This window comes from Chrysochloris asiatica, unplaced genomic scaffold (genome assembly GCF_000296735.1).
Source record: "Chrysochloris asiatica unplaced genomic scaffold, ChrAsi1.0 scaffold00174, whole genome shotgun sequence".
NCBI lineage: Eukaryota > Metazoa > Chordata > Mammalia > Afrosoricida > Chrysochloridae > Chrysochloris > Chrysochloris asiatica.
In genome coordinates this window covers 3,727,504-3,745,247 of record NW_006408692.1, presented here as the reverse complement: position 1 = coordinate 3,745,247, position 17,744 = coordinate 3,727,504, and the positions used below count along the sequence as shown (strand labels likewise).

Here is a 17,744-nt window from a genome sequence, read left to right as displayed (position 1 = left end):
TACCACTCATTTGTCAGTTTGTCCTACTTGCATATTGTTGTGATGCTGGAAATGTGCCACCAGTATTTCAAATATCAAAAGGATCACCCATGGTGGACAGGTTTCAGTGGAGCTTCCAGAATAAGACAGAGCAGGAAGAAGGGCATGGCTGTCTACTTCTGAAAACACTGACCAGTAAAAATCCTGTGAATATCAGTAGAACATTACTACTATGCCAAAAGATGAACACTTCAGATTGGAAGGCACTCAAAATAAAATCAGGGAAAGCTGCCTCCTCAAAGCAGAATTGACCTTAATGATGCAAATGGAGTAAAGCTTGGAACCTTCATTTGCTGATGTAATATGACCCAAAATGAGGATAAACAGCTGTAAACATCCAGTAATAAACAGAACTTGGAATGCATGAAGAATGACTCTAGGAAAACTGAAAGTTGACAAAAAATGAAATGGAACACGTAAATACAAGTTTCATTAGTGAACTGAAAAGGCATTTTGAATTGGACAATCGTATGGTCTCCTATGTTGGGAATGACAGATTGAAAATCAATGGCATCACATTCATCATCAAAAAGAATATTTTGTGATTGAAGTTCATTGCATCAGTGATAGGATAGTATCCACACACCCTCAAGAAAGACCAGTTAATACAACTATTAGTCAAATTTGCATACCAACCATAATGCCAAAGATGAAGAAATGAATTTTTAAGAACTTCTGCAATCTGAAATTGATCAAATAGGCAATCTATATGCATTGCTAATTAATGGTGATTGTAATGTGCAAAGTTGAAAACAAAAAAGAATCAGCAGTTGGACGGTGTACTTTGGCTCAAAGTGGACTTGTCTTAATTTTCTTCAGCTTCAACCTGAACTTGCATATGAGCAGCTGATGGTCTGTACCGGTTTTGGCTGGTGATATTGAGCGTCTCCATCTTCTCTTTCCACAAATGTAGTAGACTAGATTCCTATATATTCCATTCGGTGAGCTCCATTTGTATTATCATTGTTTATGTTGTTGAAAAAAAAAAATCTTTGCAATGAATAAGTGGTTGGTTTTGAAAATTCTATCATGTAGTCTTAGAATCATTTATATCGCCAAGGTTATATTTTCCAACTGCTGATCCTTTTTTGTTTTAGTCCTCAAACTGACATCTTTGCTCTTGAACAATTTAAATGCCTAATGCAATATGTCATTTCATTTCTTAACTGTTGCTTCCATGAGTGTTGATGGTGGATCCAAGCAAAGTAAAGTCTCTGGCAACTTCAATCTTTTCTCCATTTATCATGATGTTTTTTATTGGTACAGTTGTGAGGATTTGAGTGTTCTGTACATTGAAGTGCATTTTCTGTACATTCATAACAAAGGTTGTGGTCTTTGAATTTCATAAATATTTTCGTATTTTAAGTCCTTTTCACAAGCAAGGTTGTGTCATATGCATATCTTGGGTTGTTAATGAGCCTTCCACCAATCCTGATGCCACATTCTTCTTCATATAATCCATCTTTTCGAGCTATTTGCTCAGCATACAGATTGAATAAGTATGGTGAAAGAATACAACTGTGGTGCATACCTTTCCTGATTATAAACCAGTAAGTGTCCCTTTGTTCTGTTCAAATGACTGCCTCTTGGTCTATGTACAGGCTCCAGACGAGCAGGATTAAGTGTTCCAAAATATGCATTCTGTACAATGTTGCCCATAGCTTGTCATGATTCACACAGTAGAAAACCTTTGTATAGTCAATAAAACACAGATAAACATCTTTCTGGTATTCTCTGCTTTCAGCCAAGATCCATCTGATGTCAGCAATGATAGCCTTTGTTTCTCATCCTAGTCTAAATTTAGTTTGAACCTTTGACAGTACCTTGTCAATATACTGTTGTAGTCATTTAAAAATTATCTTTAACAAAATTTTACTTACATCTGATATTAATGATATTGTCCAATAATTTCCACATTCCATTGGATCACCTCTCTTTGGAATGGACACAAATAAGGATCTCTTCCAATCAATTGATCAGGTAGCTGTCTTCCAAATTTCATGGCACATATGAGTGAGTGCCTCCAGGGCTGCATCAGTTTGTTGAAAGATTTCAATTTGTATCCAACAGTTTTGGAGATGTGTACTATGCAAATGCCTTCAGTTCACATTGAAATTCTTCCTTAAGTACCATTGGTTCTTGATCATATGCTACCTCTTGAAATGGTTGAACATTGACCAGTTCTTTTTGTTATAGTGTCTCTCTGTATTCCTTCCATCTTCTTTTGATGCTTTCTGCATCATTCAACATTTTGCCCAAAGAATCCTCCAGCATTTCAAGTCTAGGTTTGAATTTTTTCCTCAGTCCTTTTAGCTTGAGAATGTTTAGAATCTCCTTCCCTTTTGATTTTCTAATTCCAAATCTTCATGCATTCCATTTTAATATTTGACTGTCTTCTCGAGCTTACCTTTGAAACTTCCTGTTCAGCTCTTTTACCTCCTCATTTCTTCCATTTGCTTTAGCATCTCTGTGCTGGAGAACAAGTCTCAGAGTTTCTTCTGACATCCACTTTGGTCTTTTCCTTTTTTCTTGTCTTCTTAATGACCTTTCGGTTTCTTCCTGTATGGTGTTCTTATTGTCATCCCACAAGTCTTCTATTCTGTCATTAGTGTCTAATGCATCAAATCTGTTGTTGAGATGATCTCTAGATTCAGGTTGGATAGGTCCAAGGTTATATTTTGGTTCTCATGGACTTGTTTTAATTTTCTTCAGCTTCATTCTGTTCTTGTATATGAACAATTAATGGCCTAGTCCACAGCCTTCCCCTGGCCTTGTTTTGGCTGATGATGACCTTTTCTAATGTTTCTTTCCACAGATGTAGTCAATTTGATTTCTGTGAATTCTGTCTGGTGAGGTCTTTCTTGTAGGCATATGGATATTTTCCATAACAGACAGTATTATCCTTCAAGATAGATCTTGAAATGTTCTTTTTTATGACGAACGCAATGTCATTCCTCCTCAATTTGTCATTCTTGGCATAGTAAACCATGTGATTATCATATTCAAAATGGCCAATGCCAGTGCATTTCATTTCACTTAAGCCTAGGATACCAGTGGTTTTACATTCCGTTTCATTTTGAACAACTTCCAATTTTCCTATATTCATACTTCCTGCATTACATATTAATGGATGTTTGCAGCTGTCTCCTCATTTTGAGTTGTGCCCCATCAGTAAATGACGGTCCCGAAGGCTTTACTGCATTGCATTATCATGGTCAACACTGCTTTGAGGAGGCAGCTCTTTCCCAGTCATATTTTGAGTGCCTTCCAACCTGAGGGACTCATTCCCATACTATGGCTGACAATATTCTGGTGCTATTCATCATGTTTCAATATTCAGTATTCTGGTGCTATTGACAGTGTTCCACTGCTATTCATAAGGGCTTCAGTGGCTGAACATTTGGATGTAGTCCGCCTCTCCTTCTTCCAAGACTGTCTTAGTCCGGAAGCTCAACTGAAATTCGTTCACCATGGGTAACTCTGCCTGTATTAAAAAAAAATGGTGGCATAGCTTCCAGCATCACAGCAACACACAAGCCACCACAATACGACAAACTGAGTAGTGGACCTCAAGGTTATCCCACCTGAATTTAGTGATCATCTCAAGAATAGATTTGGACTGTCTCAGCTGTCTCTCAGCGCTGATTTCTTGACAGTTTTCTCTCTACAAAATCCAAGCTGGCGCCATGCGCTCCCCTGTGGAAATGGCTTGCGCTATCCCCTGCTGACCAGGACAGGTTCATTTGTATCTACCCTGCTTATTTAAATAACAAGAAGACCATCGCAGAAGGGAAGCACATCCCCTTAAATAAGTCTGTTGAAAATCCTGCAGCTACAGAGATTCAGGATGTATGTTTAGCTGTTGGACTTAATGCGTTTCTTGAGAAAAATAAAATGTACTCTAGAGAATGGAATCGTGATGTTCAATGCGGAGGCAGAGTCTGGGCCCAGCTCAAACAAGAAGATGGCAGCCTCTGTCTTGTAGAGTTTCCATCACGTAATTCAGTAATGTTGTATGCTGAGGAAATGATACCTAAACTAAACACAAGGACACAAAAAACAGGTGGTGGTGACCAAAGTCTTCAGCAAGGAGAGGGAAGTAAAAAAGGAAAAGGGAAGAAGAAGAAATGATCTGCTATAAGAATCAAGAAACACGAATGAAGGCCTTTCCTATCAGAGAAATAAAACAAGTTTTTTGTTTGCATCTTTAACTATGAACTTTTGTGCCTCTAAGTTGACAATGAAATAAATTAACATCAAAATTTGCACCTAACTTTTATGCAAATGGCCTTTCAATGTTTTGTGTGGATGAAGAAGCATATTTTTAAATGAACAATGGACTGCACCAGACAGAACTTGAAATCCTATATCTGTTTATCCTCTGTGGCAACGTATGTTTGAAATCAATTTAATAACATTTGAACTATGTAATTTGTTTATTGTTAAGGTTAATGCAATAAAATTGAAACTGACTTAAAAAAAAAAAAGGAATAGATTTGATATTGTTGAATGAAAAACTGATCTCTGTAAAGACTTCCACCTAATTCACAATAAAAAGTAAAAACAAAAACAAAAAAATACCTTACAGTAGATTTGACATACTAATTATGGTCATAACATTAATGACCAAAGACCACATGAATGTGGGATAATATCAAGGACATCATACATGAAAAATCAAAAGGTCATTAAGAAGATATGAAACATGAAAGAAAGAAAAGGCCAAAATGGATGTCAGAAGAGACTCTACTCTTTAATGTAGAAAAACTAGGTAACTTAAAGAGATGATGAAATAAAAGAGCTGAGCAGAGATTTTAAAGGATGCATCAGGAAGACAAAATAAAGTATTACAATAAAATGTGCAAAAATCTACCAATCACCAAAATTGGTAACCATAACCTTCCGAGCTGACCTCTCTGCCTTGCATTTAACTAGCCCAGCAGATCCTCTTGGAAGTCACTGTTTTGATTGGATCTTTTTTTTTCTCTTCAATTTCTTTTATCCCTAAGGCACCCTTACAGTGGCACTGTAGGATAAGCACTGAATTGCTAATCACATGGTCAGCAGTTTAAATCCACTAGGGAAAAAAGATGAACTCTGTTTCTATAAAGATTTACTGCCTTGGAAGATGCACACAGGGTCGCTGTACGTTTGGATTGACTCGATGGCAGTGGGTTTGGCTTTGTTTTTTAACAAGATTAAAGTAGCGCTGGTAGTGTAGTGGTTATGAATCAGACCGCAAATCGCAAGGTCAGCAGTTCGAAACTACCAGCTGTTCCGTGGGAGAAAGATGAGGCTTTCTGTTCCCATAAAGATTTACAGCCTCGGAAACCCTATACAGGGTTGCTATGAGTCGGAACCGACTCCATGGCACACAGCAGCAGCAACAAAGTAGCCTTGGTAGCATAGTGGGTTACACTTTGGGCTGCTAGCTTCAAGGTCACAAATTCAAACCCACCAGCAGGAGAAAGATGAAGCTGTCTGCTCCCTAAAGATTTATAGTCTTGGAAACCCTAAGAAGCTGTTCTATCTTGTCCTATAGGGCCACTATAAGTCAGACTTTCAACAAGACTAAGACAAGCAGAATACTGAGAACTTTCCTTCAGCCATCCACGGTTCACAGAGCCATGTTTAAACAAGTTTTGTTTGGAATAAACCTGGAATTCTAGTAGCAATACTTTTTGACTTGCCCTTATACCACCAAAATGATCCCTTAGAAAAATGTATGGTTAGACTTCTACTCACTCACTTTGGCCATGTCATCAGGAAAGATCAATCACTAAAAAAGATCTCATGTTCGGTAAAGCACAGGACCAAGGAAAATGAGGGAAACTCATTGCGTGGACTGACACATAACTGCAGCAATGGACTCAAAAACTGATCATTGGTTTGTTCTATGTAAGGTTGCCATGAGTCAAAGCCAACTCAACAGCAACTGATAAAACTATTCATATTTATCAGCATCATTATCATTATCATTATTATTATTTCCTCCATAACTGACCCATATTCCTTGTGCTTGCAATGTATCTCCTGAGGCAACTGTAGGTGCCCACTACACATGAGAACATATTTACCAACATACATTGCCCAGATGTGAAAGTATACCCCTTGTAGGAAGTGCTCAGGAAAAAGCTCAATGTCTTTCAATCTGATTCTATCCAAAATTCTGAAGTTGTCATTGTTGTTGTGTGCCATTGAGTTGGTTCTGACTCACCACAACCCTGTATAGGGTTTCAGAGAAGCAGCTGGTAGGTTTGAACCAACCATATTAGATGGTTAACCATCTAATGCTTATCCTACAGTGCCACACAATTAATTGAAAGTAATCCTATTTTCCCTGAAAATGCATGGCAAGTTTTTAAAATGAAACTGAGGTCTGCACTGGGCTGCAAGGTCAACTTGAACCAAAAGGTTGGTAGTTCAAACCCATCAGCCACTCCTTGGAAACCCAATATGGGGTCGCTATGAGTCAAAACTGACTTGATAGCACTTAACAATCAGCTCAATAACAGGTTCTCAATACTCCATTAACTATATGTTGACTGGATGAAAAACTAACAAAAATTTATTGAATGCCTATTATATGCCTCCAACCAGATGGATTGGCACAGGGGAAGCAGCAGTGGGCTCAAACAAAACAACAGTTGTGAGGATGGTTCAGGACTGGTTTCTTCTGTTGTTCAAGGGCTATTTATGAATTGGAACAGACTCCACAACACTTAACAACAATAACAATTATATATCAGTTGCCAGGATTCAAAGACATTTAAGCTACTGTTTCTTCCATGTAAGAATTTACAATCTAGAGGAGCAAGGCAGATAATCACATGATTACCATACTGGGCTAACTGCACTGTTTTGTTATGAAATTTGCATTGGCTCCATTCTTTTTTCCAGGTCTGTCAGCCAGAACAGATTCTTGACATAGAGAAGTAGGCACAGTTTGTCGTTGGCACATTTCCTTTACCCTTCACATCCCTTTCCCTGTTACCTATTCCTCCTCTAGGCAACACTCCTGAGTTTACTTCTAGGATTGGGAACAGATAATTATAATCCTTAATGAAATGCTTTCTGCTAACAATTTAAGGATTTGTCCCTTCTGAGAATAAAGCATAAAACACCGTTCAAGAACTAAAGGAATGAGTCTCTACAGGAAGAATTTCAGGCAACAGGCTAGCTGGAGAAGAAGTCTCCAGTACTAGCCAGTTTTCATACTTTAATCATAATACTTTCTGCCCTAGACCTATCTTTATTTGATGTCCACGCTCTCTTAGAAAACACTGTTTTCTCGAGCATTCAAGAACATCATAAAACACACACACACACACACACACATATATATATACATATATAGATAGATAGATAGAGAGAGAGAGAGTGTTGTTAAGAGCCATCAAGTCGGTTCCAAACTCATACTGACCTTGTATAGGGTTTCCAAGGTGAGTTTGACCTACTGACCTTGTAGTTCAAGATGACCTTGTTGTCCAGTGCTTATCCTATAGTTCTAGGACTATATATGTATGTGTGTGTAAATAATTGGTAAAGACTTTGGGATATGCCACCTTCAGTGTATTTTTTCTCATCTGACAGGATGTTTCAAGCCACTTTCCACCAAACTCAATTGTTATTTGTCATATTCACCTTAGATCTCTTATTTCTTCTGTTACAAATGCAAATCTTTAATGAGATAATAGACATATTTTATTCATTAATGAAAAGACATGTTTTCCTCACAATGCTTTCTATTCAAAGTTTATATTGTAACATTGTTTTGCCTGTTTTTATCCTGCATAAGAGGGAGCAGGTTCTAACAGGCTAGCTTGTTATTAGAATTTATCTCTTTTTGTGCATAAGAAGTTCATTATTTTAGGAGTTAATCCTTTTCTCTAAAAGGGAAATACTGTCTCTTTAGAAATTAATCCGTTTTGGCCTCCACATTTTGCTGCAGAGCATAGGTCCACTTTCTAAATAATTTGTCATAGATAAATGGTGGTATATGAATGACTTCAGCTGCCTTTAAGTGGGCAGTTTCCTTTGGCTCATAGAATAGGCACTGTTTGAAAGAGTATTCATTTTTTATTAGAATTCAAAGTTGTACCACAAAAATGGGAATAAAATCATGTACATATAAACAATAGCATTATGATTGCTGTTGTTAAGAGCTGTTGAGTCAGTTCCAACTCCTAGTGACCCTATATAGGATTTCCAAGGCTATAAATCTTTTCAGGAGCAGAAAGCCTCATCTTTCTCTCAAGTAGTAGCTGGTGGGCTCAAACCACTGACCTTGTGTTTAGCAGTGTTTATCCTACAGAGCCATCATACTCCTGATGGCATGATGTTGTTATTCTTGTCATTGTTAAGTGCTGTCAAGTCATGAGAGCACAAGAAAATAACTCAATTTTTGAAATCCACTCATTTCTAAATACTTAGTTGTAAAACAAATTCTTTTATCCATTTTCATTATAAATTTTCGTAGGACATGAACAACAAGACAGTCAAACAGCAGTTGTTTCCTTCTCTCTTGGAAGGCAATTGTTGTTGTTAGGTGCCATTGAGTCAGTACTGACTCATAACAACCTTATGTACAGCAGAACGAAACACTGCCTGATCCTGGGCCAACCTCACTACTGTTGCCATGCTTAAGTCCATCGATGCTGCTACTTGGCCAATCCATCTCGTTGGGGGTCTTCCTCTTTTTCTCTGACCCTCCACAGGAAGTGCATTTATGAGACATTCCTACAAGAATTCGGTTAAGTAAGTTCTCAAAAGCATTAACCAGATTGATTTTCTGCTTTTGTAACCCAGTGTGATGAATGTCTTTGGTAAGCATCAGTAGATGAAGTAAACCCTCATATGGAAAGCAGGAGCTAGAATAATCATCAGTCTAGGGTTACTGAGGTCACAAGAAATGAGGAAAGTGCAGTAAAGAAGAGGGGAAGCAATAGGAAAGAAAAAAAGAAAGAATATAATTTAGGTTAGCTTAATTGTAAGCCATTGTTGACAACTGAAAGTCTGGTTCAGGCTACCTATTAAGGTTTATTTACTTTCGCATTAGTGCTGCATTAGGTAATGCCCACAAGAAAAAGAACTATCCTCTCCTGTTTCTCCTTTATTTGATTTTAAGATGGTTCTGGAAACATTCTGCATGTCTGGGATGGCAACAGGACCAAGCTGTGTAACATTTAGTTTTTCATGGTAGCTCAGAGAAGATTATGGGTAGTTGCCTATAACCAAGCAGTATTCACAATACAGAGAAACAATCATTAATATCATAGAACCTTAAGGCTGGAAGCACATTAAAAGTTATCTGTACTGGACTTTGAAATCCTGATATGGCACTGTGGGTTAATGCACTGAACTGCAAAGTCAGTTTGAACTTCAAGATCGGTGGTTCAAGTTCAGTAGGGCTCCTCGGAAACCCTATACAGGGTCACTATGGGTCAGAACTGACTTGATGGCACTTAACAACAACACTAGTCTTCAAGAGTTCTGGTGTGATGCTGTAAGATAAGCACTCCCCAGAAAGGTCGGTTTGAATCCCAAGGTCAGTGGTTCACCACTCCTTGGAAACCCTATACAGGGTTGCTATGAGTCAGAACCAATTCAACAGCCCTTAACAACAATACTAAATCTTCCACATCAGGATAAATTATTGTCTATCCCATGTCTGATGATCCCATCATCAGTGATTCAATGACAAGATTGTCACAACCGTCTTCTAGAGTGAGTTCCCTTAACCACATAGTTGTCTCTGTCCTGAAAGGAATAACAAACAAACAAACAAACGCAGCCTTCTTTTGTGTTTGTTTTTTTTCAGGCAAGACTGCTCATCTTCAGATCTTCAGATGATGGATCTGACAGACAATAATTTCTTCATCTTATACTCTACCTAACTTCTTATACCTATAGTTCCAAATAAAAGCCCTGGTGGTATAATGGTTAAATACTCAGCTGGTAACTAAAACGGTCAGTGGTTCAAATCCACCAGCCACTCCTCAGAAGAAAAGACCCAATGATCTGCTCCTGTGAACATTAGTCTGGGAAACCCCATGGGGCAGTTCTACTCTGTTCTTCATGTGTCAGAATCAACTCGATGACACACCACAACCGGATAGTTCCAAATAGACAACATATTTTCTCTTCCATATTGGTGTGGCGCTGTGGGTTAATGCACTGGACTGTAAGGTCAGTTTGAATCATAAGGTTGGAGGTTCAAGCTAACCAGCCACTCCTCAGAAACCCTACACAGGGTCACTAGAGATCAGAACCAACTCCACAGCACTTAACAACAACAATATATAATATTTGTCACTAAAGTTGTTGTTGATGTTAGGTGCCATTGAGTTGGTTCCAACTCTCAGCAACCCTATGTACAACAGAACCAAACACTGCCTGATCCTGCACCATCCTAACAATCATTGCTATGCTTTAGCCCATTGCTGCTGCCACTGTGCCAGTTCATCTCACTGGGGGTCTTCCTCGTTTTTGCTGGCCCTCCGCTTTATCAAGCATGATGTCATTCTCCAGGGTCTAGTCCCTCCTGATAATATGTCTGAAGTATGAGAGATAAAGTCTCCCATCCTGGTATCTAAGAAGTATTCTGGCTGTACCTCTTCCAACAGAGATTTGTTTGTTCTTCTGACAGTCCATGGCACTTTCAATATTCTCCTCCAACACCATAACTCAAATGCATCAATTCTTCTACAGTCTTCCTTATTCACTGTCCAACTTCAACATGTATATAAGACTACTGAAAATACCATGACCCGGATCAGGTGCACCTTAGTGTTCTCAAAATGACATATTTGTTACTAAAGTGCACAGATATTAATAAGCATGCTGTTCTAGGAATTCCTCAAATTCTGGTTCAAAGTTTGTCTGAGTCCCTCCTTATAAAATAAATATGCTGCAAATGACTGGTCGGTAAGTTAATGTTAGTAACAAATAAACTCAATTAGAGATGGGCAGGAAAACTTTTGACATCAACAGAAAAACAGTACTTTTAGTATAAAAGAGAGGTTAATGAAAATGCCAAGGAATTGAAAGTTGTAGTTTTGCTAAAGTAGATTTCCATGCTTCCTGTTAGTTACTATAACAGAAGCCACCAATAACTATGTAATCACATTTTCCTGCTCTTTATCCAGTTCATGTTTATGTACCAAACAAGAGCTATGCTCAACTTGTGGCTAAAGTTTCCTTTTTCTGTTTTATCCTCCCCAATGGAGACCTAGTTTTACTTGCACATTTTTCACAAGCATCAAATAGTGGGTGATCTTTCAAGCTTGAACAGCAATAGTTGTATCGCTGAGGAAGGATTTCTTGTTTCAAATGATCTAGGTAATGATTTACAGCTATTTTTGGTAATTCTGACAATGACAGTTCCTTGAATTTTTCTGTGTGCAGAAAAATTTGCTGGGTTGGCATCTTTCAGACCCTGGGAGGTTCATCTGAGTCCTCAGCATGTGGAAACAAGGGAATGCTCTTAAATCCTTCCTCTAGAGGGAATTGACCTGTCCACATTATCTTGTGATATGTGTGAATGTTTGATGAGGTTACCCTCAATGTCTTTGGCCTCCTGAGGCTTGGAATTTATGGACCAGGACTAACCTATCAGTTAGGTGAAATTACATATAGGCCTTGGGCATTCCAAGACCAAACCTGACAAAAATAGCAATATGTTGCAGCATCTATCAGGATATTCATTTGTGATACGATTATGAATTTTTAAAGTTTCTAAGTTGTTGTTGTTGTTAACAGTGGTCAAGTAGGTTCCGACTTATAGCAGCCCTGTATAGGGTTTCCAAGGAGCAGCTGATGAGTTTGAACTGCCAACCTTGTGGTTCAAACTGACCTTTCAGTCAGTGCTTTATCCCACAGTGCCACACCAGAACTCTTCTATAGTGAAGATGTATTACTATTGTGTAAAGAATAAAAAAGTTTAAACTTATTAAATATTTAAAATAAATGCCTAGTCTACCAACAACAACCAGTACTTCACAATGTCTCATTAGGGTTACATATCCTCTATTGTTGTTGTTGTTGTTGTTGTTAAATGCCATCATTTAACAGTTCCCACTCATAGTGACCCTGTATAGAGTTTCTGAAGAGCAACTGTTGGGTTTGAACCTTGCAGTTCAAACCGACTGTTTGGTCCAGTGCTTATCCTACAGCACCACACCAAGACTCCATATTTCCCACAGACACAAAAATATGTTACTTAATCTTTGTAATTAATCATTAAAAATAAGAAAGAATCATTCATCTTGATAGCTAATTTCTGAAAAGTGAATAAATCTTGTCTTGTGGCTGAAACCGATCAATGATATAATACTATAGCAAGTGCTCACAGCTCTTAACTATTTTTATTTGTAGGTCCATGGGAAGTGCATGTGTAAGCACAACACAGCAGGCACCCACTGCCAACACTGTGCACCATTATACAATGATCGCCCCTGGGAGGCAGCTGATGGCAAAACAGGGACTCCTAAAGAGTGCAGAAGTAAGTAAAAAGACCGTAGTGCTCAAAAACCTTCTCTGTAAACTTGTATGTGGATACCTGTTGTCTCTAGAAACAATATAAAGTGGTGGGTGACAGACAGCTGTAACCTGAGGGCATGCACACAGACAGCATAGCTCATGCCACTGCCCACTATGACTTTAAGCTGTTTGTAAGGTTGCCAATATAACTATTTTGCTTAGAATATGTTGCTTATTTGCTTGGATACTTTGTGGGTTATAAGCATCCTCCTTGAGAACTTGGCATAATAAAAACATGATTGGACACAAGAGCAATTGAGGGTTATGATGTACCATTACCCTCAGAGCTGAGAGATTGAATTCTAATAATGGAAATAGCTATCTTGGATTCAGTTCTCAAAACAGCCCTGTGAAGTGGGTGCTGTTTAAGGATCATTCCCACCCCTTCCATACACAGAGTAGACAGGAATGGACAACTTGGACATTAGCTCCCCAAAATGGGGGGGGGGGGGAATACAAAGGCAAGAAGTGACTGGCTTATAAGCTTTCAAGAGGGAACCTAGATCCAGAGGGTGTGGAGGAAGGTAGAATCTCCATTGAGTAGTATTCAATCTGTCTAGGCGGGGCTGATGAAATGAAATGGGATAAGTCTTTTGTGATACAATAGTGAATAATTGTTATCAGAATTGATTGTGAGGGTTGGAAATGTAAAGGTAGACAATTTGTAGCAACAAGGGAGTGATTAACTCTTCAGTCTAGGAGCAGAGGTCCCTGGGACCATCAAGGGAGAAGAGCGGAGAGCAGGACCTTACCCAGAGAAGCAGTGATGCCTGAGATGGAGGCAGAAATGATGATGTGGAGAGATGGAGCAGCTGGGGACAGAGAGGGAGAGGGGCTGTGCACTGATGACTGGGGGGCAGGCTTGTAGTGTATACCTTTTGGTTGGTTGATGATGCATGGAGGGGATTGTAACCATGGCAATGAAATGATATACGATAGGATGAATGTAAAACTAATGTTTCCCCATGTAAACTATCACATAATTCACAATAAAACATTAAAAAAAAAAAAAAGTAGGTGCTGTTAATCCCATCTTATAAATCAGGAAATTTAAGTGCCTTGCCAGTATTAGTAAATGATAAGTACAAGACTGGATCCCAACTCTTTAGACTCCAAATTAGATGTGTTTGCCATAATGTCTTTCTTTTCATTTGTAATACTTTAAATGACAAAACCGATTTGAAACCATTTAGTTAATAATGAGCCTGCACTACTAAGAGGGATAGTAAAAAATATGGGAACAGAAACCATTTTTCTCCTGCAGTTCAAAATGTTTAGAGAAATGTGCATGCCCACAGTAATGCCTACACTCACAAACCTCAAATTTAAAAGAACTGAGAGGCAAATATGGGTAAGGAGTGCAAATAGAAAATGCACTTGACTGCTAACTGAAAGGTTGAAGGTTCAAGTTCACCTAGATGTGACTCAAAAGAAAGACCTGGTGATCTACTTCTAAAAACTCAGTCATTGATTCTACTCTGGCACACAATGGGGTCACCGTTAGTTACAATCTACTCAAGCCAATTGGGTTTTCATTGTGGATAAAGTTATGAGAAGTATCTTCCCATACATAATTTGGGATTGTAACTGATTTATTTTTGCTTCTAGGAAATGTAAAGGATTTCCTCCAAGCATCAATCTTAAATTATCTTAGAATCTGCTTTTTAAATATTATGAATCTGGTCAAGATATCATAACATGTCAAGGAAACAATGAAAAACAAAAGCACAAACATTCTCAAATACAGCTGACCTTCATGAAAAACTTTGGATTCTTAATCTAAATCAGTCATCAGGAGAATCTAAAGAATTTCTCCTAAATTCCTAGAATGCCATTCTGGCGCTTTCGGTAGAGATCAACTACATATCTAAATGCATATAGAACACAGAAACTTGTTATTTGATGCTGTTGACTTAGAAATGCTTCTGAGAAATCATTACAAGACTCTGTAATAATGATCATAATAAAAGTAGTAGCTGGTGTGGTGGTGTAGGATCAGCACTGGACTGTGAAACACGAAGTCAGCAGTTCAAATCTACCAGTTGCTCCTCAGAAACCCTATACAGGGTCACTATGAATCAGAACTGACTCAAACGCACTTAACAACAACACTAGTAATAGATTGCTTTTTAGAAAGAAAATTAAGGCCTCTCTAGGTGACTGGAGGACTTCTGGTGTGGTGCTATAGGCTCAGCACCGGACTGCAAACCACGTCAGCAGTTCAAACCCATCAGCTATTCCTGGGAAACCCTATATAGGGCCACTATGAGTTGGAATCAACTCGATGGCACTCATCAACAACATAGGCAACTGGAGTACTGGTGTGGCACTGTAGGATAAGAACTGGACTTCTAACAACAAGGTCGGCCGTTCAAACCCACCAGCCACTCCTCAGAAACCCTATACAGAGTGGCTATCAGTCAGAACCGACTCGATATCACTTCACAACAACAACATAAGAGACTACCTAATTCTTAGTACAACAATAGTTGAGAACTACTTCATGAAAGACATATCAATCTGTTATTAACCCCTGTCTATCAGAAGTTTCTTTTCAGGCTCCTTAAACCCAAGCCCATTGCCATCAATTCTATTCCAACTCATAAGGTACAGAGGAAACCTGCTCCTAGGGGTTTCTAAGACTGAATTCTTAAGGAGGCAAAAAGCCTTGTCTTTCTCCTGCAGACCTGTTAGTGGGCTGTAACTAACAACTGTGAGTTTAGCAGCCCAGTGCTTAGTCTACAGAATTCAAACCTGGATCTGCAACATTGCCCTTTCCAAATAATGTCTGGCAAGATCAGGAGAGCCACAGTGATCACCTGATCATGAGAAGTGCCCTTGGGAAGCACCAAGAATGGAAACAGTGAAGTGTTTCTATCAAAAAGGGGAAAAACTGTTGATCATTCTAATATCTCTCCAAATTAATGTCAGTCCCAATTCCTAAGGCAACTATAATATCTCTAACTAGACAGATCTACACTTTGTTGAATTTTGAGTATATCCTAAAAAATATTTTTTTAAAGTAACAATCTATAAAGAAATACTGGAAAAATCAACAAGAAACTAAAAAAAAAAAAAAAAAAAGATGAATTCAAAATGAAGTACACATTAGCAATCAACTTCACCTGTTTTTAAATTTGAGTGTTCTGTCACTTTATTTTAAGCTGTTTTCCTCCCTGGTTCTCTTTTTCCAGCCTGCAAGTGCAATGGGCATGCTGATAGCTGTCACTTCGACATTAATGTGTGGGAGGCATCAGGGAATCGTAGTGGTGGTGTCTGCAATAACTGTCAGCACAACACAGAAGGTCAGCACTGCCAGCGGTGTCAGCCAGGCTTCTACCGTGACTTCCAGAGACCCTTTTCAGCTCCCGATGCTTGCAAATGTAAGTACCTGCCATCCTTGTTACTGCAAAGAAATAATGATTGGTGTAAAAGAGATGAATCTTGCCAGCCTCCCTTTTGCTGACCCAACAGAGGCAAGTCATGAAACTGTCAGGTAACACACTCATAGACATCAGTTAATTTTTTCATGGGTTTTTTCATGGGTAAGGGGCAAATCTTTTCAAACTGTCAGTTGAGAACAACACTACGGCAGTCATAAGACAATCGCTTCTCTCACTCCCTGTGAAATTAGGTTATTTTCTGTAGCACCACAGTTTGAAAAACAAGGTAACTAATAAGATTTTTTTTTTTAAATGATCATAAGTGAGATTATTTAATGTTATTTTAAAGCTAATATTTAAGTAGAGTGTTGACTATAAATGGACTCAGTTGATAAAGAGTGGTTACATGCACTTCTGTCAGTCTGCCTTTCATCTCTATTATCTGAAAAAACACAGATTTTGGTTTTATTATTAAGTCTCTTTGGTTGACACCAATCTAGTGTGCCCCCTATATCATAAACTGATCCAGAGCATAACAGTAATTTTGTTTCTCCCAAAAGACTAAACTCTTATAGAATGAGGTCTGCTTTTTGTTGACATAATTCCAAGAAGCTTATTTGAAAAGGGAGCAAAATTTTAAATGATCTTCCCAATTCACGTGGTATTATATGAAACAGATAGATCTGAAGGGCCCATTCAGAGCCTAAGTAAATGCCAAATGTGGATAACTAGCTCATCTAACTGCATGAGCTAGTCTATCAGCTCAGAAATTATTTGACAATAGAAACCACTCAAGTCTGTTAATGAAGATTGATGATCATGCCCTTCCTTTCCCCAGCAAGGACTCCATGTTCTAGCTCAAAAACAGTGACAGGAAGGGAGCAATACAATGGGAAATAATCATTTAAAACCTTGGACTTATTTTAATTTAAAGGAAAAATCATTTTGCTTTTGAAAAATACTTATTTTTAACATTAGGCATGAAATAGCAACATGAAACTTGGGTGTGACTACTTGTTACAGGCTTTTCTCTCTGACACAGTAGCAGTTAGAGTGTGTGGCACAACTCACTTTCAACAACAAGCTCAGAATTCAAAATTGTGTCATTTTCCCCCCACTGAGAAGTCTGTTTTAATCCTGCACCTTGTTTGTGCTCAGACTTTTATTTTCATAGCTTACAAACAGACCTAGATTCAATTCCTTCACTACCACTAACTGACCAGGTGACACTATGCCAGATGTTCACACGCTTTGGACTTGATTTGCTTATGTTTAAAATACTTCCTTGTTGGGTTGTAATGAGGACTATATATGATAAAACATGCAAAGTACTGTTCTTGAGGGTTTATTTATAATAATTGTTGCTATCCTATAAGACTCCCCCCACCCAAATTAAACTCACTGCTATTAAGTCGATTTCAACTCATGATGCTCTATAGGGTTTCCAAGGTTATAAGTCTTTATGGGACCTGAAAGCTACTTATTTTTCCAGTGGTGTGGCTGGTGGCTTTGAACTGTCAAACTTGTGGTTAGCAGTCCAGTTCTTATCAGATAGTGCTACCATTTTGTTGCGGTGCTTAAGGGCCATCAAGCTGTTTCAAACTCATAACAACACTATATAGGGTTTCTAAGGAGTAATTTAGTGGGTTTGAATTGCTGTTCATGTGGTTCAAACCGGCCTTATGGTCCAGCACCACCATGTTGTTGTTGTTGTTATGTGTCGTGGAGGCGGTTCCGACTCAAAATGACCCTGTACAGGGTTTCCGAGGCTGTAAATCTTTA

General features: G+C 38.4%; 2 protein-coding genes across 3 annotated transcripts in view; both read left to right on the top strand.

Annotated features, from left to right (window-relative positions):
* The window catches only part of LOC102841908 (signal recognition particle 19 kDa protein-like), a 40,767-nt gene extending 36,597 nt beyond the window's left edge, over positions 1–4,170 (top strand). The window contains exon 2 of the mRNA XM_006871807.1: positions 3,696–4,170. Within this exon, the coding sequence (XP_006871869.1) occupies positions 3,696–4,170 (475 nt within the window). The remainder of the gene's footprint in view (positions 1–3,695) is intronic.
* The window catches only part of NTN4 (netrin 4), a 193,008-nt gene that overhangs the window by 105,290 nt on the left and 69,974 nt on the right, over positions 1–17,744 (top strand). For both annotated transcript variants that reach the window (XM_006871798.1, XM_006871799.1), the window contains exons 4-5: positions 12,415–12,541; positions 15,774–15,962. In XM_006871798.1, coding sequence (XP_006871860.1) covers positions 12,415–12,541; positions 15,774–15,962 — 316 coding nt within the window. The remainder of the gene's footprint in view (positions 1–12,414; positions 12,542–15,773; positions 15,963–17,744) is intronic.